The sequence below is a fragment of the Nannobrachium achirus genome (assembly GCF_963921795.1).
Source record: "Nannobrachium achirus genome assembly, chromosome: 16".
Lineage (NCBI taxonomy): Eukaryota > Metazoa > Chordata > Actinopteri > Myctophiformes > Myctophidae > Nannobrachium > Nannobrachium achirus.
In genome coordinates, this window is record NC_137823.1 from 12636793 (window position 1) to 12660673 (window position 23881).

The window sequence follows — 23881 nt, forward strand, 5'->3', positions numbered from 1 at the left end:
ATGTGAAATTTAGATTTAGGGGCAGCGATAGCTGAATGGTTAGGGAGCCTGCCTGAGGAACTAGAGCCCCTGGTTGTCCCAGGTTCAATTCCAGGCCAGGCCAGCAATGATGTGTGTCCCTGAGCAAGACTCTTAACCCCAAATTGCTCATGTGCTCCTTGCTGGGTTGGGCTGAAAACACTCCATTTCCCTCACGGGAGGAGTAGGTAACTATTGTTAAGATCAACTTGACACAATCATATAGAAATCACATAAACTGGAAACATAACACAACAAGGAAAATATTTGCGGTCCTACTAACTCCACGACACTGGGATGAGAGAGATTAAAACAAACCATTCACTGTGACTTGGGAATCCGTTCTTTAATTTCAAGAAACTAATTCAAATATAATATAGGCCTATATATTAATTCCCTGAAAAGCATTAAGCAGTAAAAGGACCAAAAACAGATGTGCAAAAAACAAACAAATCTACATTTTAAAAACCCTTCAAATAAGAAATAGCAATGTAAACACCATTGATCATCATGACTGCCGCCTGGCAGTGACTAGCATCATTCTAATCCCTGTTAATTCATATCTGGCTTCATTTCAGTCTAAAGGCCAGCGTCCTTGCAACCATTCTCTCCAATGGCAGTTGCATTGGCGTGGACTGGCATTAAAACTGTTTTGTGCAAGGAGTTGTGACTAGTTGCACTGGTGCACTGACTGCACTCTGGCCTTCATTTTAGAAACCGGATAGCCTGCTGCCTCAAGGAAAGTGTCAGGCATCATTAGAAGTAGGGAAGCAACAGTTTTTCCCTTTCAAAAGTCACACAAAATAGCAGAAAAATAGCTCATCCACAAGCTCATGACTCATTGTGAACTTGTGGATCAGCCATATTCACACACTATAAAAAAATCTATTTGGTTCGTTGATGTAGAAATAATAAAACTCAATACAAAGAACCTCTTCTCCATTACCAAGATTTACTGATTCACTTTGATCCTGGGTCCCTATTTGGGCGTGTCATAAAAGGAGAACGTCCCCCCTGCCCAAAAGTCCCAGAACTTTCCAAAAATAGTGAGGCTCACAGATGTACAAAATCACAATTAAGGCATGGCAGTGTCACCCATGAGAACATGATGGAAAGGTCCAAACCCAAGCCCTCTCTACCACAGAGAGAGAGAGAGAGAGAGAGATATTAGGTGGTCCCACAGTGTTTGTCCCTGAGTTTGTGTTGAAATCACAAGTGTTTGATAGAGCATAGCAGTGGGCGTTTAACCCATTAAGACCTGGCATTATTACACATTATTGCACGGCTTGTTTGAAGGCTTGATTCTGAATGGTCAAGCGCTGAAATTAGCAGTGAATTATAGGTGAATAATGACCGCTCCGCTCTATAACGGACCGCTGCCTAATCAAAGGCTCAGAACACCTGCTGCACTCAGGCTACGCTGCGTGAATTTAGTGCCGTATCCAACATGTCAGCCATCTAAACACACAAATTCACAACTAAACGTTGCTCTCAAGAATGTTTTTTGAAAACATTTGAAGCGAGAAATCGACAATGCAGTAACCAAATATGGATTCTATTTGATCAACACTTCCTTGTTTGCGTCGAGGCGACGCTCTGTGGACGGCCAGTTAAACACTTTCATTACTGTAAGCAAGGAAAATATATATATTTTTTTTTACTTGGGTTAATTTATTTAGTAAATAACCGTGTAATAAGCGGGATAACATCTCTCTCAGCTGTGATTATCGAGTGATAGGGGCCCAACAGGTTGATATGCCACCTTAGTTATAGAGCGGAGCGGTCATTATTCACCTATAATTCACCGCTGATTTCAGCGCTTGACCAATCAGAATCAAGCATTCAACCAAGCGGGGTAATAATGCGTGATAATGCGTTCCAGGTCTTTGCACACAGGGTGGATAAAAACATTCATATCGAGTGGTTCAACCATATGGAGGAAGTGATGTCATAACCCCGGTAGGCGTGGCCCTGCAGCCGCTCAGAGGAAGGCGGGAGGCAGGTGGTTGTCGTTGTCGTTGTCGTCGTCGTCATCATGGTGATAGTGGGCGGGCCCGCGGAGCTTCCCGCCAGCGTCCAGCGCGTGGAGGCGGGGCTCGCTGGCGGCAGGGGCGGAGACGTACCACATGACCACGCCAGAGGGGTTGACTGACACCACGAAGGGGGTGGAGTCTTTCAGCTGGGCCGTCTTACCACTGAACACGTCGTAGATCTGAACACACGGGAGAGAGAGAGAGAAAAGAGACAATTAAAGATATTTTAACAACTTAAAGGAGTAGCTAGTTCACCCCCAAAATTACTTTTTTTCTATTGATTACTCAAGCCAGGGAGACTCGAGTTCAATAATATTTGTAGTTTTTTGTCGCATTCCTAAGACAATGGGGGACCCACATGCATGTGGGTCCCCATCCGGAATCAATGGGGGTAAATTTACTATAATCAGATTTTTGTCTTAGGAATGCGATAAATACAATAAAATACATTACTGAACTGAACTCAAGTCTGCATGGTGGGGATTCATTCTACTGTTTTGTCACCAGAATGTGGAATGTCCTACTAACCACCAGACATCAGAAAGTGTGACTCCCTACACTTCAAAGTAGGGATGCACCGATACCGATATTTTATCGGTATCGGGTCCCGATATGACTTGATTAATGTAACGGATATCAGACAACAGATATTGGATATCGGACACAATAAAAAAAATATGAAAATCGTATAAATATCCAATATAATCATGACCATAACCAACGTTTTGAGCATATAATTATGACATTAACGATATCCTATCTTATCGCTCTTCCACTCTCATCTCTCTTTTACGAGAGACGAGACACAAGTTGCTGTTACATTTTGCACTCAGTTGCACTGACTGCACTCTGCTATTTGAACTGAAGCCTATCCTACAATTAATAAATGGATTTAATTAAAAGTTGATGCATTTTTCATACTTGCTATGTAGCCTACTGTAAGTATCGGGTATCGGTATTGATATCGGGAAATATTATAATTAATATATCGGATCGGATCGAAATTGAAAAAACCTGTATTGGTGCATCCCTATTCAAACCACCATAAAAGAGCTCCTGTCTGCAATGTGCAACTGAACCTATAGACCTCTAGCTCAGGGCTTCAACTGAACCTATAGACCTCTAGCTCAGGGCTTCAACTGAACCTATAGACCTCTAGCTCAGGGCTTCAACTGAACCTATAGACCTCTAGCTCAGGGCTTCAACTGAACCTATAGACCTCTAGCTCAGGGCTTCAACTGAACCTAGACCTCTAGCTCAGGGCTTCAACTGAACCTATAGACCTCTAGCTCAGGGCTTCAACTGAACCTATAGACCTCTAGCTCAGGGCTTCAACTGAACCTATAGACCTCTAGCTCAGGGCTTCAACTGAACCTATAGACCTCTAGCTCAGGGCTTCAACTGAACCTATAGACCTCTAGCTCAGGGCTTCAACTGAACCTATAGACCTCTAGCTCAGGGCTTCAACTGAACCTATAGACCTCTAGCTCAGGGCTTCCCAACCCTGTTACCAAATGTTCACGGACCGGTATGGTTCTGGGGACCAGTGTTGTTTTTGACAGCAAATTGTGATTTAGTTTTAGTCATAGTCTTTTGAATAACATGTCATTTAGTTTTAGTCATAATTTAGTCACCTGAAAAGTATTAGTTTTAGTCTAATTTTAGTCGACTAAATATCATACCATTTTAGGCGACTAAATCTACAGTTGATTTAGTCGACTGACATTTATTTTGGCAGGCCTTGATGGCATCTTGGTTGTGTGCTGAAAATAGCAGATCTACAAGCGCACAGCGCGTCGCAGCGTGGCGCGTTGTGAGCTTGTAGATCTGCTATTTTCAGCACGCAAAACCTGAGAGCAACCAAACATAAAATGACTCTCTTCTCCACTAGTCCCTCCCTAACGTTTTAGTCTAGTTTTTATTTTATTGATGAAATTGTCAATATATTTAGTCTTAGTTTTAGTCACCACATCTTAGTTTTTGTTTTAGTTTTTATTTAGTTTTCGTCAGTAAAAAAAACACAGTCGACAAACATTTTTCGTCATAGTTTTAGTCGACGAAATCAACACTGCTGGGGACAAACAAAAACTAAAAAGGTATCTACAGTATCTTCCTATCTTTACACATAGCATATCCATCTGTTGACCAGAGTACCCCAGGGGTCAAAACCAGGCCCCCTACTTTTGTCCGCTTAACTGAAAATAGCTGATCTACATCTCAGTCTGTTCTTGTAGATTGTCTATTTCCGCTGAATGTTCTCTCGGGAACTGTGGGCTCTAGAGTTGAAGTGATTAAAGAATGAAAGGTTATTTTTAAATGGTTGTGTAAGAGATGTTTTTTGTTTTATTCAGATAGCAATCATTGATAAGCACTTGGGTGGCGCAGTGGTAAAGTTCCTGCCCACCACTATGGAGGTTCGAATCCAATGTCCAATCCAATCCAAGTTCGAATCCAATGTTGTGCTTCTGGCTTTGTCAGTTGTCTATATGAACGCAACTGGCTCGGAATTGGGTATTTTGTCCAAAAATGTTAAAATAAAAAAAACACGATCCTGGTTGTCTGTCCCTCATCCATCTATCTCTCTGAGACAGACGTACCTCCAGACTAGCGGTGGGTGACAAATATTATACAATCACACACACACACGCACGCACGCATGCACGCGCGCGCACACGCACGCACGCAAGCACACACACACACACACACACACACACACACACACACACACACACACACACACACACACACACACACACACACACACACACACACACACACACACACACACACTATAGATAATCTATACATTTTTATTATTGTATTCTTCTATTCTAGATAGACAGACAGACATTATTTTTATGCTGCTGCTGATAGAAATATACTGTAGATAATCTATTAGTTTTTTATCCTGCATATGTCAGTGACGTGTAGGCTGCTCGATGGGGAGTTTAGTATTGTTACGTTCTCCTTTGACTGCTTTAGACAATCGGACAGAATATCTGAGCCTACTTTTAATAGCACTAAGTTAGCAGGTCACACAATGGATCATCGATCGCCTATGCTTCCAGCCTGGCAGTCATTTCTGTTAATTCTCGCTGTTGGCACGCTTGCTTTCGCAAGCGAGGTACGAATGGTTGTTTTTATCGATACTCGAGGTCCGTCCATGACTTGTGCAGGCGCGCGTGCACTGTATTCACTGTTTCACCCACGTTTGGTTAAAAGTTTTATCGAGTGATGCTCGAACATCGCAAACTTTGCAAATAACTTTCGTTTCACCGTATCGGTTTTGGAATATCCAAAGAACAAACCGGTTCCATAGACCGAGGGAGAACGCGCAACCCCTCTGTGTGTGTGTGTACGGAGCGGCGGTGTGCGTGTGACAAAAATGGTTATAATTTTGAGCCCTGCACCAATTTTATCCAATCGGGAGGGGAGAACCCCACAAGATGTATCAGCTTCAATTCATTTTATGATCCAGTTACAATTTTGTCTGCCCGTCTGAAAATGTTTTGTGCCAGAAGAGAAGGTTTAAAACAACAACAAAAAAAAGCTAAATGATTGTGTTGGGTTAGATGCCCGACGATGCACCATGGTGGATTCGAACCCAACCTCCGCAGTGGACATTAGTTTTAATTTTCCGTGAAGAGAATTTAATTGACATGGAAGTGCATGACGTTGTTTTTTATTTTATTTTATCAAACCTTATAGCTTCCAGAGGTGTAGTTGAGTTGAGAGAGAGAGGTCTGGTAGCGATAGGGCATGTCACTGCGTCTGCTGAAGAACACCAAGGCACTGGCACTGGCAGACAGGGGGCGCCAAAACACCTCGATGCCACTCTTCTCCTGATGGGAGGGAAAAAGGATGAGGAGAGGTGTAGGCCTGGGATTATTTTACACTTCAAAGCTATCGAAAAATACAACGGCGCTCAGTGCGAGCTTGTAGACCTGCTATTTTTGAAAAGAAACATGAACATTCGTGCAAGTTTATTTTTCACCTGTCTTCTAAACCCTTCTAAGGTTTTTGAAAAACACATGTTTCTATGTCAGTGGTTCTCAACATTTTCAGCTCAAGGACCCCTAGAATTATAAGTATGTGACTGCCAACCTCCATCTCGAAATATTATGTATCAGGGACCACCCCCCCCCGAATCAAATATTTGAGTTACAAATGTTCGCTTTAAAAAAGATATATTCAAACATTTGCATACAATCTTTCAAAAAAAGCAGATCTACAAGCTTCCAGATCTACAATTCGTCTAGCCCTCCAAAATAAATTAACCCCCCACTGTTTTTCTGTAAATATACTTTTACGGCTTCTAGTACTGACGATCTCTTGTATAGTATTGTATGTCTGTATCGTCTTTATGATGAATTGAATATAGGACGACAATGGAAACAAGCCCTCGGGCCTTTTGTGGTATGTAGAGGGGAAATGCCCACCTGTAGCCTATGTGATGTGTTTTTCTCCATCATCCCTAGATTTTCCATTATTATCCCCAGTGTGCAATGTGTCAATCAATCAATTGTGAGTTTCAGCGAGCTCCTCGGATTAACACTCTTGCAAAAAAAAAAAAAAGAAAAAACTAAAGAAAAGTGTGTGAAACACGTTCGAAACATGGCGTCACCTTCAGAATGCGTCTGCCCTGGACCCCCAGGGGGTCCTGGTTGATGCTGATGATCATCTTGTTCTGCAGGATGGAGCGCGCTGAGCTGCTGATGGTGCGCAGGTCGTTGGACATGAAGAGAGGAGCGGCCATGATGGCCCACATGGCCATCTGAGAGCGGGACTGGTCCATGCTCAGGCCAAAGTCCCCGATCACCAGCTTTAGTTCACAGTACAGGTAAAGGTCACACGCAAGCACACACGCACACACACACACACACACACACACACACACACACACACACACACACACACACATACACACACACACACACACACACACACACACACACACACACACACACACACACACACACACACACAAGAGAAAGTCAACTGACTGTTTTTCTATGCATTCTACACTATGTGACTATTTACAGAACACTTTTTGCTTGTTGACAACAAGGTGTTCGTAACTTTGCATAATTTACTCTAGTGAATCTAGTTGATTTAACACTAGCCTTCCCTAACACAGGCTGATTTTGGTTTAGAGGGGGCGGATCACCGGCTGAAAACAGCCGGTGGATCCTATTGGTTCACGATCTGTGCCATGGCCCGCCTCCCACTTCCTATGCCAGAAATTGCAGAAGGTTTCCCCAGGCTTTTATTTTTCTTCCTATCGCCAAAATAAAAGCCTGGGTTTCCGAGGCTAATTTAACACAGTACAGAACATGGGTTTACATGTCAGTCATTGATTCAGACTCTGAGCTTGTGTCTCCATCCAGGGCCATGCATTTGGGTCCCCATCCAGAATCAATGGGGTAAATTTACTATAAATCAAAATTTTGTCTTAGGAATGCAACAAATACAAAACAATATTATTGAACTCAAGTCTCCATGGCGTGAGTAATCAATAGAAAATAAGTCATTTTGGGGGTGAACTACTCCTTTAAGTACAATACTTTAGTTAGGGCTGATCACATTTTAATCGCACATCGATATTTGTCCTGAGAAGCATTTGGTAACACTTTATATTAAGGATGCCTTTATAATGCATTATAATGCATTATAAGCTCATTTATAATGCATTATAACACGCTTATAAGGCATTATAACACTCGTTATAAATGTTTATAATCATGTATAACAGCTTATAACAGTTTATAACCACGTTTATAACGCATTATTAAGTGCTGGTTATAATGCGTTATAATGCAAAGTGGAACAGCACATTATAACTACCATAACTTACTTAGTTATAAATGCACATAGTGAAGTGCTATAATGTGTCATAATGCATTATAACCAATGTGTTTATTAAATATAATAATCACCTATAATATGCTATAGCATGACTTTGAGACCTTTAAGTAAAGTGACGACATTTATTAACGGTTATTAGCAATTGTATCATACTATAATACCTTATAGCACAACATAGTGACCTTTAAGTAAAGTGACAACATGAATTAAAGGTTATTAGCAATTGTATCATACTATAATACCTTATAGCACAACATAGTGACCTTTAAGTAAAGTTACAACATTAATGAATGGTTATTAGCAATTGTATCCTACTATAATACCTTATAGCACAACATAGTGACCTTTAAGTAAAGTGACAACATTTATTAACGGTTATTAGCAATTGTATCATACTATAATACCTTGTAGCACAACATAGTGACCTTTAAGTAAAGTGACAACATGATTTAATGGTTATTAGCAGTTGTATCATATTATCATATATTGACACTAAAATAAGACAAAGAAATTCTCAAAGACATCTTTATTTCACGGATTGGCATATCTCAAATATGGCATGTGAGGTAAACAAAACTTTCTAAACTACACAACAAAGTGTGAATACTAGAAATAGATGTAAATAGTTGCTTTTACTAGCTTTACTCAGGAAAGTGTGAAACTCAAAAATTACAAAATGACAGAAATTCAGAAATGAGAATGATATACAACAATATGCAAATGAAAATTATACCATGCATGTTGTATCACTACACAATAACATACAAAAATAGTATGAGGCCCACAAAACATTTAACCAACACAAACATAAGAGGCCTAATTAGCTGTTATACAAAGTCTAAAACTTCACATAAAAGACCATAAGTGTGTCTACATGTCAGCATTACAACCGCTTTTAAAAATGCTAAACAACTAAAATAAAAACGAATTGTAAAATGAATTAACATACCTTATGGCTACTACAGTACATAGCAGCATGGCTACATAGCAGTTAGCATATTAACCAAACATACTGTACAGTTCACACATGAGAATTATGCACCTATGAACTATCAAACAATTGCACACTTCTATGCTAAAAAGCAGCTTACAGACAATGCCATGTGTAAACCATGAAGGACAGCATATGAAGGACAGTAGCTACATGCAGCTGTCTCTAGCAATATCTTCAGAATGAATGAGAAGCACTTGCTGTTTGCGAGGTTATCAAAATAAGATGTGTGTGCAAATACACAGAACAACCACCAGGGGGTGTCAAACGTAAAAGTATAGTACAAATTTTAAGGTATACATGAGTTAACACTCATCTGTCTTGTAGAAACAGATGTGGCCTAGAACCGCCTCATGCTTACTGCTTTAAAACCAAGTCGGAAGGTTTTTCAAGTGCTCAAACATTATGAATACACAAGTTTAATTTAAATGGCAGTTTCAAATTGTATGGGCAGGAAGTTACAATAAACAATAAATCTAATCTATGAGTATTCATTAATTAAATCTTACAATTTAATGACACCTTAAATAAACAAATACCACTCAAATGCACATTTAATATAAAACTGACCGTACACAATTCGGGAGAATGCTTTTGTCAATAAAAGCGTAATGTATTGACAAAAGTTTCATACTAAATGATCATTTTAGTGGTATTATTTTATTTAGATTGTTATTAGATTGTAAGATTGAAGATTTTTTTTATTGTCTCAACATTTTAAGGTTAATTATTTGTAAGTTTGTGCACATTTATTTTGAAACTGGCATTTCAATGAAACTTGTGTATTCATAATGTTTGAGCTCTTGAAAAAGGTCTAATGTAACCTTCCAACTTGTTTTTTTTTATTATATTTGACACCCCTTTTTTCTGTGTACTTGCAAACTTGTATCTTATTTTGATAACCTCGCAAACAGGAAGTGATCTCATTCATTCTCAAGATATTGCTGCATGTTGCTGTTGTCCTTCATATGATGTCCTTCATGGTTTACACATGGTTTGTTTACACATGGCATTGTCTGTAAGCTGCTTTTTAGCATAGAAGTGTGCATTTGTTTCATAGTTCATAGGTGTATAATTCTCAAGTGTGAACTGTACAGTATGTTGGTTAATACTGTATGCTAGCTGCTATGTAGCCAACTAGCCATGCTAACTAGGCATAAGCTAATTTAAGTTAGAGTTTGTTTTTATTTTGTTGTTTAAAAGCGGTTGTAATGCTGACATGTAGTCACACTTATGGTCTTTTATGTGAAGTTTTAGACTTTGTATATAACAGCTAATTAGGCCTCTTATGTTTGTGTTGGTTAAATGTTTTGTAGGCCTCATACTATTTTTTTATGTTATTGTGTAGTGATACAACATATCATTTTCATTTTATTTTAATGTTGTAGCCTATAATGTATGTCATGAGTTTCTGTCATTTTGTAATTTTAGAGTTGCAGACTTTCCAGAGTAAAGCTAGGAAAAGCAACTGTTTACCTCTATTTCCAGTATACACACTTTGTTGTGTAGTTTGGACAGTTTTGTTTACCTCACATGCCATATTTGAGATATGCCAATGCGTGAAATAAAGATGTCTTTGATAATTTCTTTGTCTTAATATTTATTGTCACTTAACTTAAAGTAAAAGTAATGCTATAGGGTATTATACTATATACAACTGCTAATAACCATTAAATAATTCTGTCACTTTACTTAAAGGTCACTATGTTGTGCTATAAGGTATTATAGTAGGATACAATTGCTAATAACCATTCATTAATGTTGTCACTTTACTTAAAGGTCACTATGTTGTGCTATAAGGTATTATAGTATGATACAATTGCTAATAACCGTTAAAAAATGTTGTCACTTTACTTAAAGGTCTCAAAGTCATGCTATAGCATATTATAGGTGATTATTATATTTAATAAACACATTGGTTATAATGCATTATGACACATTATAGCACTTCACTATGTGCCTTTATAACTAAGTAAGTTATGGTAGTTATAATGTGCTGTTACACTTTGCATTATAACGCATTATAACCAGCACTTAATAATGCGTTATAAACGTGATTATAAACTGTTATAAGCTGTTATACATGATTATAAACATTTATAACGAGTGTTATAATGCCTTATAAGCGTGTTATAATGCATTATAAATGAGCTTATAATGCATTATAATGCATTATAAAGGCATCCTTAATATAAAGTGTTACCAAGCATTTTTTTTCAAGTAAAACACATTTTGTTGTATGAGTGAATCAACGAGTGAGTTTTTTAAATCTAAATTTCGCATCCACTGGGCCAAGCAAAGCGCTCTGATCGGCTACTTCTCCCTTTTGCGTTTGTTGTCTCTTCTTGGTTGGTGCATCGCTATGATCAGTATGCCCGAAACTGAAGGTTCTGTCGTGCAAAAACTAAGTGCGATTAAAATGCGGATTTACACCACTGTATCTGGGTCGTTCCAGATGTAAACATGACCTTTGACCTGTACAGTACCATGTCTGGGTCGTTCCAGCGTCCAGGCCCGGCGGCGGGCGCCAGGATATCCTGGTTCTCAAAGAACCAATCAGCGATGCTCAGAACGCTGCCCCAGGAGTCCTCGATGTCGCCATAGTTACGCCACAGGTTGCAGATCTGTCCCAGCTCCGTGTAGTTCACCTGAAATCCAATTCAATCTTTATTTCAGACGCAGGGAGATCCATGTCACAGTTACTATACAACTAGTAAGACGCCTAAGGGCGACAAGCGACCAGTTACCCATATATGGAGACCCCTGGTACCCATATATGGAGATCCATGTAGTGCAGGGTTCCCCAATTAGTTTTCCCCAAGGGAGGCCGAATCATGTCTAGGGTACCAAGCCGAGGGCCACAGCATTGTAGGGGATGACGGTGGCGTTCCCGCTACTCCAGCGACAGTTCAGATATCGTCGTTGTCGTGTGAAAACCTTGTCCAAAACCGTTCGTTTTGCATTTATCATTTTAAAAATTATTTAAACTAGTGAAAACAGCCGATCTACAAGCACACAACGCCTCGCGGTGCGAGGCGTTGTGTGCTTGTAGATCTGCTGTTTTCACTACTTTTGTGAGACGGCCTTGAATGATGAAGCAGGGCTTTACTTTGCGAAAGAACGTACACATTTGGAGATACAAGGTTTCCACCTGATAACGACGATATACTAGTGTTGTTGCTGCTCTTACACCACCATTATTACTGGGGTTGGTGGGGGCCTGACAGTAGCCCCCCATGGGCCGCAAATGGCCCGCGGGCCGCCTATTGGGGAACCCTGATGTAGTGTATATGGAGATATGCTGAGACCCAAAACATGCTTACTCAGTTATTCGTTATGTGAAAGTCCTATGACGTCTATGACATCTGACATCATACATATAATCCCTTTTATGCCCATACATGGAGATCCCTGTCTGTAGAACCAGCCACACAGATATGGCTGACTTCCTCCATATATGGGCAGAGCGTGATGTCAGAACCTCCGTGCAGCCAATCACAAGCTTCCACTGCCTTAACCCAGTTGCTTTTTTGATACACTCGGACTGAACGACCTTCAAAAAACACTCTCCCTGCGTAGTACAGCAGAGCAGGTGGGAACCCCGACACTGACAAGCATCTGGCTCGCACTGGAGCTTCTCTGAGCTCTCAGCAGCAGCCTCATGCAGTCATTATAGGCCACTATAATGACTAATAATGAAAGAACACACCACCGTGATGTATGAATGACTGATCATCCATGCTCATGGAATGAAAGAACAGACCCTTAACCATTAGTTTATGCTTTAGCTAAGTGCAGCGCTGTGAGCTTGTAGATCTGCTATTTTTGAAAAATCGTGAAAGTCTTTTTACCCGATTCTATGAATGTCTTCTAAATCCTTCTGATGTTTTTGAAAGACACGTTTCTATGTCAGTGGTTCTCAAACCTTTTCATGTCAAGGACCCCCAGAATTAGGTGTCATATCTTTCATGTATTTGACCGCGGACCCCCATCTCAAAATATGTTGTTCCGGGGATCCCCAGAAGCAGAGATTTGAGTTACAAAGGTTTGCTTTGGAAATGATATATTCAAAGATTTGCACACATTTTCAAGATTTTTCAAAAATAGCAGATCTACAAGCTCGCAGCGGTAATTTCAGTAGGAGACGCAAAGAGACTCTACCGCATTAGCTATCAAATTATTGGCTTAGGAATGCGACAAAAACAAAAACACATCAAGGCTTCATTGGATGTGAAAATAAGTCGTTTTGTTGGAGTGAACTACTACTTTAAATCCATGCATGCTTAGTTCTACACAGAGATACATGCATGTTATTTTGGTCTGCCGATATGCTACAGTAAATGTCACGTTATATTCCGCTCACCTTGGGTGGCAGTCCTCCCTGGTAGGCGGGCCAGCTGCAGGAGTAGCCAATGGGGCGGCCAGTAGCGTTCAGAGCCTTTGACATGCTGGGGTAGCCTGGGGTAGAGAAAACATGAGCTCACTGCAGTGCACACACAGTACATTTAAAAGGTCTTCCTTATCCTGTTGGACTGCTTTGTGCCTCCTGTTCCCATTTCTAAACAGTCGCAGCCTCTACAGACATCCCCTCAGTCCCCTCATCTCTTTCTTTTAAAATAATTTAAATACAAATATTTCTTTTATCCTATACTGTAAACCATTTTTCACTCAGGGCCAATTGCTTTTTGCACTGACCAATGGACACTTTTTGATTGGCTCTAAACTGAGAAGTTATAAGTATTATTATTTGTGTTATGAGGAGATAACAGTGAGATACTTATGTAGCACTGTCTGTTATGCTATTTGTTTCTTTACCTCCGTTTATGATTTCTCTGTATTGTTGATGCTTTTCGCTGTACACAACAGTACTTTTAATTTTTCATACTTTTACCGGTAACTATGTAACCTTAACTGCTGTGCCACCTCTGGGCGACTGATGATAAAGGTATCTATCAATCTATCTAAACTGTAATCCTGGGCTCTGCTCTCCCTCTGCCAACCTGGGGAGAGCCCCGAACTGAATTCATGCTTCCTTCAGTGCATGAGGAGTGAGCAGGCCGCCTCTTATCACCTGACAGGGGGGAGCTTCCCCGGTTGGACGTAGCATGTGGAAGGAACACGTTATTCCAACCAGTTCCTTTCCCCTCCATCAGGCGCCAACCGGCTGGCCAGGGGGAGGCAGTATAGAGACCAGGATTACTGCATGTTTTTTGTGAGGGTGCCTACCCTAGGAGACACGGGGAGAACATGCAAACTCCACACAGAAAGGCCCTTTTGCCAACCCCGCCTAGGGTGTGGGCACTGATGACGCGGAGGAGAGAACACACCCCCAGCGCCCACAGCTGAATCCATGAATTGAATACCAAGGACTTCCAATGTAAAAAAGACTGCAAAATGACTTATTTGGGATGTTCCTTTTAGGCAGGGTGTTTAACTGTACTTGTACTGTATAACATTTCTATTGTATTGACTATACTTGTACTGTTCTCCATTTTTGTCTAATAAATTAATCAATCAAAAAAAGAAAACAGTGATCCCGGCAGGAATCGAACCCAGGACCTTCTAGCTATGTGGCCACCGTGCCCAATGGACCCCTCATCTCTGTCCCAACCTCCCCAACCCCCCAAAGCACCCCCCCCCCCCCCTCCCTCCCTCCCTCCCCCTCACCCTGTGCCTGCTCCGAGGCGTTGGAGTAGCAGCCGTCGAACTTCAGCATGTCCACCTCCCAGTCGGCGAAGGTCTGGGCATCCAGCTGGATCTTGTCCAGCGTGGTGCCAGGGTAGCCGCCGCACGTGTGCGTGCCCATGTCGCCGTAGATGCCCAGCTTCAGACCCCGGTCGTGCATGTAGCGCGCCAGCTTGGCGATGCCACCCGGGAACCTGGTGCGGAGGAATCACAGACGACCGTAGTATTGTGTAGGTTGCAGCTAGGGATGGCACGATAATCACTATTATCGTTTATCGTGATAATGAAACACTCACAATAATCGTATCGTAGAGATTTAATTTATCGTGAAATCGCCCTCTGTCATGCACTGGGATCAATTTCATCTTTTATTTGCCGAGCTGCATATCCGGTACCATTTAAACCCTCCATAATTGTTGAAAAGATTGTTGTAAATATATGTTTCACTCTCTACCAAATCTCTTTGCCAAAAATAGCTAATCCACAAGCTCACAGTAGCCCCGTTTACATGCACGATTCTAATCGTATTAAAAACAAGATTTTAGATAAACCCGATCTAATTCTGCATGTATACACCTAAATAAACCCGATCAAAACCAACACGATTTAAATTCTGATCGGATGCAGAGGGGTGGTCTAAACTTTTTTACGACCCGATCAAAAGGAAAATCCTTCCATGTATACACCTAACCCGATCAGAATGTGACATGTTCTATCAGCGAAGCACATGAAGCATAATTGCTGATGAGCGCAACAGAGACAGAGAGGAGAGAGACGCGCGCACGCACGCACGCACACACACACGACACAAAAGAATCACGAGAGAGAGAGAGAGAGAGAGAGAGAGAGAGAGAGAGAGAGAGAGAGAGAGAGAGAGAGAGACCACCGACCCAAAAACTTCACGAGCGCAAACTCACTAAATGGACCTGTAGCCCTACTACTGTACGTGTGAGAGAGAGAGAAAGAGAAAGAATCTAGCGCAACTGGACGTTACCCTGTCCCGTTCATCTATCCTCCTGTCGAGTCCTGTGCGTCTTTTACCAGGTCAGATTGACCTGGGCACTAACTAATTGTCTTCTTGCGATCATAAATAACCTAAGAAACCACCAGCAAAATATCCTTTATGCTATATCCTTCATCAGATAAATAGCCTAATATTTAAAGGGGACTGGGTTAAGGGGATATAAGAGTCGATTTTAAAAAGTATTTAACTATACAGACTTTTTGTTTATTATCGTGAATGCACTTGTCCATGAAGCCTATTATGTTCTATGGGCCGTCGAGTGGTGGAAAAAGTACTCAATTGTCTTTTTTTTTTGTAAAAGTATCAATACTGCAATAGAAATACTCTAAGTAAAAGTCCAAAATTCAAAATGTACTTGAGTAAAAGTATGAAAGTGTTGGCATCAAAATGTAGGCTACTTCAAGTGCCAAAAGTAAAAGTATACGCCTACAAAATGTTTGAAAATAGCAGATCTACAAGCTCACAACGCGTCGCGATGTGACGGGTTGTGAGCTTGTAGATCGGCTATTTTCAAACAGCCTAGGTAAAATAGGGCTAAAATGGTTTATGTATGTTTTATAATATTATAATGTATACCTGCAAAGTAACAAGTAACTAATTAAGTTTTCAAATAATTGTAATGGAGTAAAAGTAAAATATTTGGATCCGAGATGTAGTGGAGTAGAAGTAAAAGTATTGGAAATTGGAAATACTCAAGTAAAGTACAAATACCTCAAAACTGTACTTAAGTACAGTACTTAAGTAAAAGTAGACCTACTTAGTTACTTTACACCACTGCGTCGGGCGCAAATATGGATTGTGACGTGATAATGATTATAATAATGATAGGCCTACATGTATAGCCTACAACAGAACAACGCACATCCCCAATAATCGAATTAAAAGAGCATTGCAGCTTTTTTCACTTTGGTGGGGCTGTGCATTTGCATTAGGCTCCATTATTATTACTATTATTATTAATGGATACAGGGAAATGCGATCACAACACGATTTAAATGTGGGCACATGTAAACACCAGATCGGATTGATCTCACCCCATGTAAACACTTGATCCAATACCTTCAATCGGGTTTATTTAGATCAGATTGGAATGAGGCTGGCATGTATACGGGGCTAGTGTGTCACGTTGCGACGCACTGTGAACTGCAAACGTTCCGCCCCAGAATAATGGATGTTGGGGATATTTTTATATCTTAAATCACCATTATTTTTCACACTTTAATCGTGACATAAGATTTTCATATCGTCCCATCCGTATTTGGAGCGCATGGCAAATCTACGAGCTCACAACAAGTCGCACCGTGACGCTTTGTGTGCTTGTTGAGCTGATATTTTTGATACGTGGCATGACACTCAACCACGTACAAATCAGCCATAACTTGAGTTTTATGTTCTGTACAAAGTCTAGCTATGCGTTATGAATCCATCAACAAACTCTGATTGACTCAGAACAGAAGAGCTACAATTCAGTTGGCCACAGGGGTTAAATGATACATTTACTATATAAAAAGATAAGACTGTATAACGGCTTAATCTGGACATCTTATCAGTTTGTGACGGGTATCTATGCAGGTCATCTGATTGTCATGTGAGGATCACCTTTCATAAATGGTTTTATTGACTTATGAACCATAACTAGATGCTGGCAGCTTACGTGTGTGTGTGTGTGTGTGTGTGTGTGTGTGTGTGTGTGTGTGTGTGTGTGTGTGTGTGTGTGTGTGTGTGTGTGTGTGTGTGCGTGTGCGCGTGTGCGTGTAGTAAGGTGCAGTACCATAGCCTACCTCTTGGGGTCAGCTTGCAGTCTCCCCTGTGCGTCTCTCTGCATGGAGGACCAGCAGTCGTCTATGTTGACGTAGACGTAGCCCAGCTCCCTCCACCCGTCCTCTGACAGCCTGTCTGCCATGTCCATGAAGAGCTGCTCACTGTGAGAGACAGAGACAACAATACATAACCATGTCCATGAAGAGCTGCTCACTGTGAGAGACAGAGACAACAATACATAACCATGTCCATTAAGAGCTGCTCACTGTGAGAGACAGAGACAACAATACAAAGCCATGTCCATGAAGAGCTGCTCACTGTGAGAGACAGAGACAACAATACATAAACCATGTCCATGAACAGCTGCCCACTAGAGACAGAGACACAGAGACAGAGAGGACAGCATCACACATGTCCATGAACATCCTCTCACTGTGGACACAGAGACAGAGGACAACATGTCCATGAACATCCTCTCACTGTGGACACAGAGACAGAGGACAACATGTCCATGAACAGCTGCTCACTGTATATAATATAAAATATAATAGTAATAACATGTCCATGAACAGCTGTTCACTGTATATAATATAAAATATAATAGTAATAACATGTCCATGAACAGCTGTTCACTGTATATAATATAAAATATAATAGTAATAACATGTCCATGAACAGCTGTTCACTGTATATAATATAAAATATAATAGTAATAACATGTCCATGAACAGCTGTTCACTGTATATAATATAAAATATAATAGTAATAACATGTCCATGAACAGCTGCTCACTGTGGACTAGGGATGGGACGATATGAAAATGTCATTTCACGATGATTGTGACAAAATAAATCGTGATTTAAGATATTATCGCGATCATCAAAATTCATTATCCTGGGGTGGAACATTTGCCAAAAAATTGGAGATCTGCAATTTTTTTGGCAAAGACAATTTTGATAGAGAGTGAGAAAAAAGACTATCAAGTATGTATATTATAAGTACCCGTAATTGCCGGACTATAAGCTGCTGCTTTTTTCCCATGTTTTGAACCCTGCGGCTTATACAACGGTGCGGCTTATATATCGATTTCCAAGGATTTATATATAGATTTTTACAGCTAAAGGCCACCAGGGGCGCTCTAGCAGGAAGGACACCTGCGGCTTATAGTCAGGTGCGGCTTATATATGTAAACATTTGTTTTTTTGCCCTAAATTTAGCCTGTGCAGCTTATATTCAGGTGGGGCTTATAGTCCAGCAATTACGGTACTTTAAGTGGTGATCCCAGTGCATGACGGCCGACGATATCACAGTAAATGACCAAATCTCCCTGATATGATTATTGTGGGTGTGTTTTATCATGATAAACGATATTATCGCTTATCGTCCCATCCCTAGTGTGGACACATTGAAGCAAAAAAAAATCTACCTAAGGACTGACAAATTGTAACATGATTTGTGAACCAGTGTGACAGGACCCTACCCCACACAATATTCAGGTCTGGTTCGATTCCAGGCCAGGGTAGCAATGTCGATGTGCAAGACTCTTAACCCCTAATTGCTCACGCGCTCCTTGTGGGCAGTGAATCAGCTGGGTTGGGCTGAAAATACTGCATTTCCCTCGGGGGAGGAAATAGGTATCTATTGCTAATATGTAACATTATGATGCTTTAGTAATATTGTTCCACTCTTCTACAGCCAGGTGAAGAAATCACAGACTGAGGCTTTAACCTTTGCTTTTATATGAAATATCCCTGTTGCCAGATTGAGCACTTCAAATGCTCTGATCTTAAAAAAAGAATTACCAAACAGTGCCTATCTACCGTACAAGCGCAAACACATTCAGAGTTTATTATCATCAGATTCATCACCTTTAGTCAAACTCGGGAGTACAATTGAGGGCAGGCCCTCATTTTCAATGCAGCCGCAACAAAATATACATTTACATACAGCAATGTTAAAATATAATCAGGAGAAGAACACTTAGAGAATATACAGGGAACTAAAACAGATATTTACCAAAAAATGTAATCAGTTAAAGCGGTTGCAGTCTAGAACAAAGGTGTTAGAGACCATTGTCCTGAATTGGCCTAAGGGCGGCAGTGAACGGGTTTTTAAAGATGAAGTGCCATGATTTTTATCTGTGTTTTTTATCTGTGTTTTTGGATCAGCACTTTTGAACCACAATAGTGTCAGCCTCCTGGAAGAAACCCCAAATTAGGGAAAACATAATTGCTCATAAAACCACACCAGTGGGTATAAGGAAGTACTGTCAACCTCCTAAACACATGAAAACCAGAAAAAGTACAAAACTATGGCACCGCCTCTTTAAGGATTTCTGGACCTCATTCCAATAGATATGCTGTTTTCACTGCACGGCATTCTTCAAGACATGCTGGCTACTATGGAATGAATGAAATCAGTGGTGGTGACTTTAATCCACACACGATGAGCTGCATGATCAGAACCTGACTGATAGATCTGTCTGGACAAGATATCATTATTTGACTTTATCGACGACATCAGTATGTCGGCAAAATATGTAACCGTTTTACCCACTTTCAACCTGATGTCCCTATTTTGGGCCATTATTCTGTAGGCTCAAAACATTCTTGGGCTCGTTCTCAGTCTGACCTAATGAGGTTCTTGGGGTAATTCTAACCTAATGCAGTTCTTGGGGTAATTCTAACCTAATGCAGTTCTTGGGGTAATTCTAACCTAATGCAGTTCTTGGGGTAATTCTAACCTAATACAGTTCTTAAGGGGGCTCCACACGGTACGCGGTCACTGCCTGCTAGTAATTCATTTTCAATGAAAGGCAGGCGGCTTTTTCGGCCGTGCAGCGAAGTTTTGGGGCGGCGAGGCGAGCGGGCGCGGTCCCGTGAAATCCACAGCGAGTGTGCTCGTTTGTGCATGCGTAGGCGGGCGGTGAGGGATGGATTGTGTTCATCTTTGTGAAATACCGAGCAGCGTTTACTCACTGAGTGAGTGAGTTTGTGTCTCACCGCGGTGCGGCCACTGCTGATCCTAGCGGCAGCCCCGACGGCAACCGCGTACCGTGTGGAACCCCCTTTAGGGTAATTCTTACTTAATGCAGTTCTTAGGGTCAGTCTTACCTAATGCAGTTCTTAGGGTAATTCTTACCTGATGCAGTTCTTGGGGTCGTTGTCACAGTCTATGTCACAGCGGAAGCGTTCCCATGCCAACCAGCCCATGGGCGGCGTCCTCATCAGCCCGTTGTCCAGGGCCAGGGAGGCCGCACAGAGTGCCAGCGCGAAAAACACCACGGCCACGCGCATTTTCTACAGTAGAAGAAGAGACAAACAAAAGTTAAAACATAATAAAAAATACTGCAGTTAGGTAGGTATAAATAATATTTAGCGACCCTTGTAGTGCGGTAGAAAACCTACTTTGTTTAGAGACCTATGGGTCAAGGTTCAAGATTTCCAGGCAAAATAATGTCTATTCTATCTGTTTCTAAATGAAGTAGGTTTTCCACAGTGACTTGTCACCGAAGGAGATAAACCAGGCTATATGTATGGCATGCACAGCACAGCGGACCTGACTGGGCGTGACTGACTCACCTCAAAGCAGTAAGTCAACATAAAGGTACGCTCATAACAAAGGAGACACATGACAGCACCGTACAACCTGTCCAGTGACTTGAACAGTCATCTGACCCATCTATCACTATAGACTCCAGGACTCTCTATATGTACAGGTATGTATGTAGGCCTATGTAGGTATGTAGGTAAAGGAGCAGTCTGCACTCTTCAGACAACAGTAAGGTAGAAGGGATCATCAGTGCTCAGCAAGGACATATTGCACCAGGTAGGGGTGGGCGATATGGAAAAATACAATATCACAATATTTTCCCAAGCTGTATCACGATACACAATCTCATGACGATTCTTTTTCATGTTAGTTTTTATGATTATTTTAGTTACTTAGTTACTTAAGTTAAGTTACTTAATTGACATTACAATCACCTACAGTACAAGGTATAACAACTAAACGAAAAAGGAGTACCCTAACAGACCATTTAGAGCAGCAGTCCTCAAAGTGGGGTCCAGGGACTCTGGTTCCTTTTGGGAAGTCTTAATTGATCCTTACAAGTATGTAACTCTGACAGTATACAAATGGTTTTATTTGTATACTGTCAGAGTTAAGGGGAGACCTTGACATTTTGAAGTTTGAGAACTACTGATTTAGACCAAAATGAAGGTTTAAATTAATTCTGCAATGATTCTCTGTATTAACATTTTTGTTTTTTTACAAGACTCCCTTATTGTATCATGATACGATATCTCTGAAAAGGCATATTGTGGAGACATTGTATGGTCTCAACGATATTTATCACCCTATCGCCCACCCCTAGCACCAGGGAGAATACGACCTGGGCACTTCAGAAGCAAACAAACAGGCTGAGCTCTGTCAGACATGGTGGAATTCATAATAGTGTGTAAAAGTGTGTGTGTGCGTGCGTGCGCGCGCTGATGCATGCCTGGCCTTTATCCTGAGGCAATAGGCAACATGAAAACCACACTCACAGAAGGCCATGATAGAACCTCTGGAGCCGGACAAATGTAAAATCACACCAGCTACACTGACGGAATGACCATAATCAGGAACAGAGAGCGAGGACACATGAAACATAACCGAAACAATGTGTGGGCCATAGTAAAATCAAACAGAAAGCAAGGACACATGAAGGAGGACATTATTCACATTCACCGGTGATAGACTGTATTAATACTTCTGAGACCCAGCACAAATGTGTCCGAATTTATGTAGTCCAAAGTTATATTTCTGTGGGCCCTAAGGCGAGCTTATATGTTATTATAACACTATCATAATACTATCAGCATTCTTAGCGAGACCACACTGTTTCTTCAGCAACAGTACTTTCTATGGATACAGGATAGGTGGGCACTGGTAGGGACATCTGGGCACCTCTATGTCAAATTGGCCATTTTGTCCAAAATGTAAAAAGAAATGGTCTTAAGTAAATGTAAAGTACACATGATGTGAACATGCGTCATTATCACACTTAATGTTCTTGTTTATGCCCCAAAGTGAATGGATAATATAGCCTACAGGTTTTGTAGCAATTGTAGAAATATTAGACCTTGATTGTCGAATGTTAAAGCATGTTTTTTTTTTCTTTTTTTTTCTTCGTCTTCTTTTTTTTTTTTTTTTTTTTGGTGCCCAGATATCCTGCTACCCTTTAGTTTAGTATGCTATCTTTATTTTACTTTGTAGTAGTAGCTCATTGACTTTTAAAGATACCAACCAACACCAATACCACCAATATATACCAATATCCCTATACCTACTGTATGTAACGTGAAATCTGGATCTTAAATATAATCAATACAATGTCAAAGAAGTGGATGGAAGTAACATTATACTCACTCAGTGGATCCGTGTACAGCTGTGGGCAGATGTGTTGCGACAGCCTAAAGTATTCTTCCAGAGATCAACAGTGACAGTTAATCTGCTGCTCCAGTAATCACTGCTCTCTGATTGTCTCTGAGTTTATTGTAATCTGATCCCACAATCTAAGACTATAAAACTACTATAAAAACAACAATAAAACCACAACGTGTGGATCATAAGACCTATTCTAGGCAGACAGTCTGCTCTGTTGATAGAAGGAAGAGCAGATCACGTGACGACATAACGGTGTGTTGTGTCAGCTGACTGGAGGCGTGTATCTATTCTGCATCTAGCTTGGGGCAAGACCCAAATTCAGAGTGAACATTTTTAACTCAAATACCGTCAATATTTGCTTCTGGGGGTCCCCTGGAATAACATATTTTTATATGGGGGTCCGCGGCCAAAATCATAATATTTGGGCGGTCCTTGACATGAAAAAGTTTGAGAACCATCTAAATAGCAACATAGGCTTTTTTTTTTCTCTTCAGAAAACTGTTAAGATTTAGAAGACATTTAGAATCTGCTTGTAGCCTATATCAGAATCATACAGTGGTTCTCAAACTTCATGCCATGTCAAGGACCCCAAAATTACATGTATTTGGCCGTGGACCCCCATTTTGTTCCAGGGACCCCCAGAAGCAAACATTTGATCTGAATTTGGGTCTTGCCTTAAGCTAGATGCAGAATAGATACACGCGACTCAGCGACTGAAGGACGCGAGGAGAAAGCGAGCGGGCACAAAAAACAGCAGATCTCCAAGCTCACAACGCGTCACGGCGCGACGCGTTGTGTTGTGAGCTTGTAGATCGGCTGTATTTCCCGCCACACAGCGCGGAGTATAAATCATATAGTTATTTCCAAACTATTAGGTCTCTATATATTTTTTAGAAAATTTAGACAGACCTAAATTAGGCTACATTACATTGAAACGTCTTAAATGTTTTAAATTAATGTCATAGCTGTCATGATTTTAAAAATGAAGGAAACGCAAGGGGAAGTAACAACCGTTAATAGCCTATTTCCTCTAGTTTGACAGTAAAGTAGTAAATGCATGCATGCATTTTTCTA

At 40.8% G+C, this 23881-nt stretch overlaps 1 protein-coding gene across 1 annotated transcript; it reads right to left on the reverse strand.

Annotated features, from left to right (window-relative positions):
* Positions 1–345: 345 nt before the first annotated feature.
* Positions 346–23011, reverse strand: naga (N-acetylgalactosaminidase, alpha). The gene is made up of 9 exons (XM_080744236.1): positions 22790–23011; positions 20519–20676; positions 17398–17538; positions 14575–14786; positions 13271–13365; positions 11394–11555; positions 6676–6873; positions 5753–5893; positions 346–2230 (listed from the first exon to the last, which is right to left on the reverse strand). Exons 2-9 carry the CDS (start codon positions 20671–20673, stop codon positions 2000–2002), a joined length of 1335 nt encoding a protein of 444 aa, XP_080600362.1. The 5' UTR covers positions 20674–20676; positions 22790–23011; the 3' UTR covers positions 346–1999.
* Between the last annotated feature and the right edge of the window lie 870 nt (positions 23012–23881).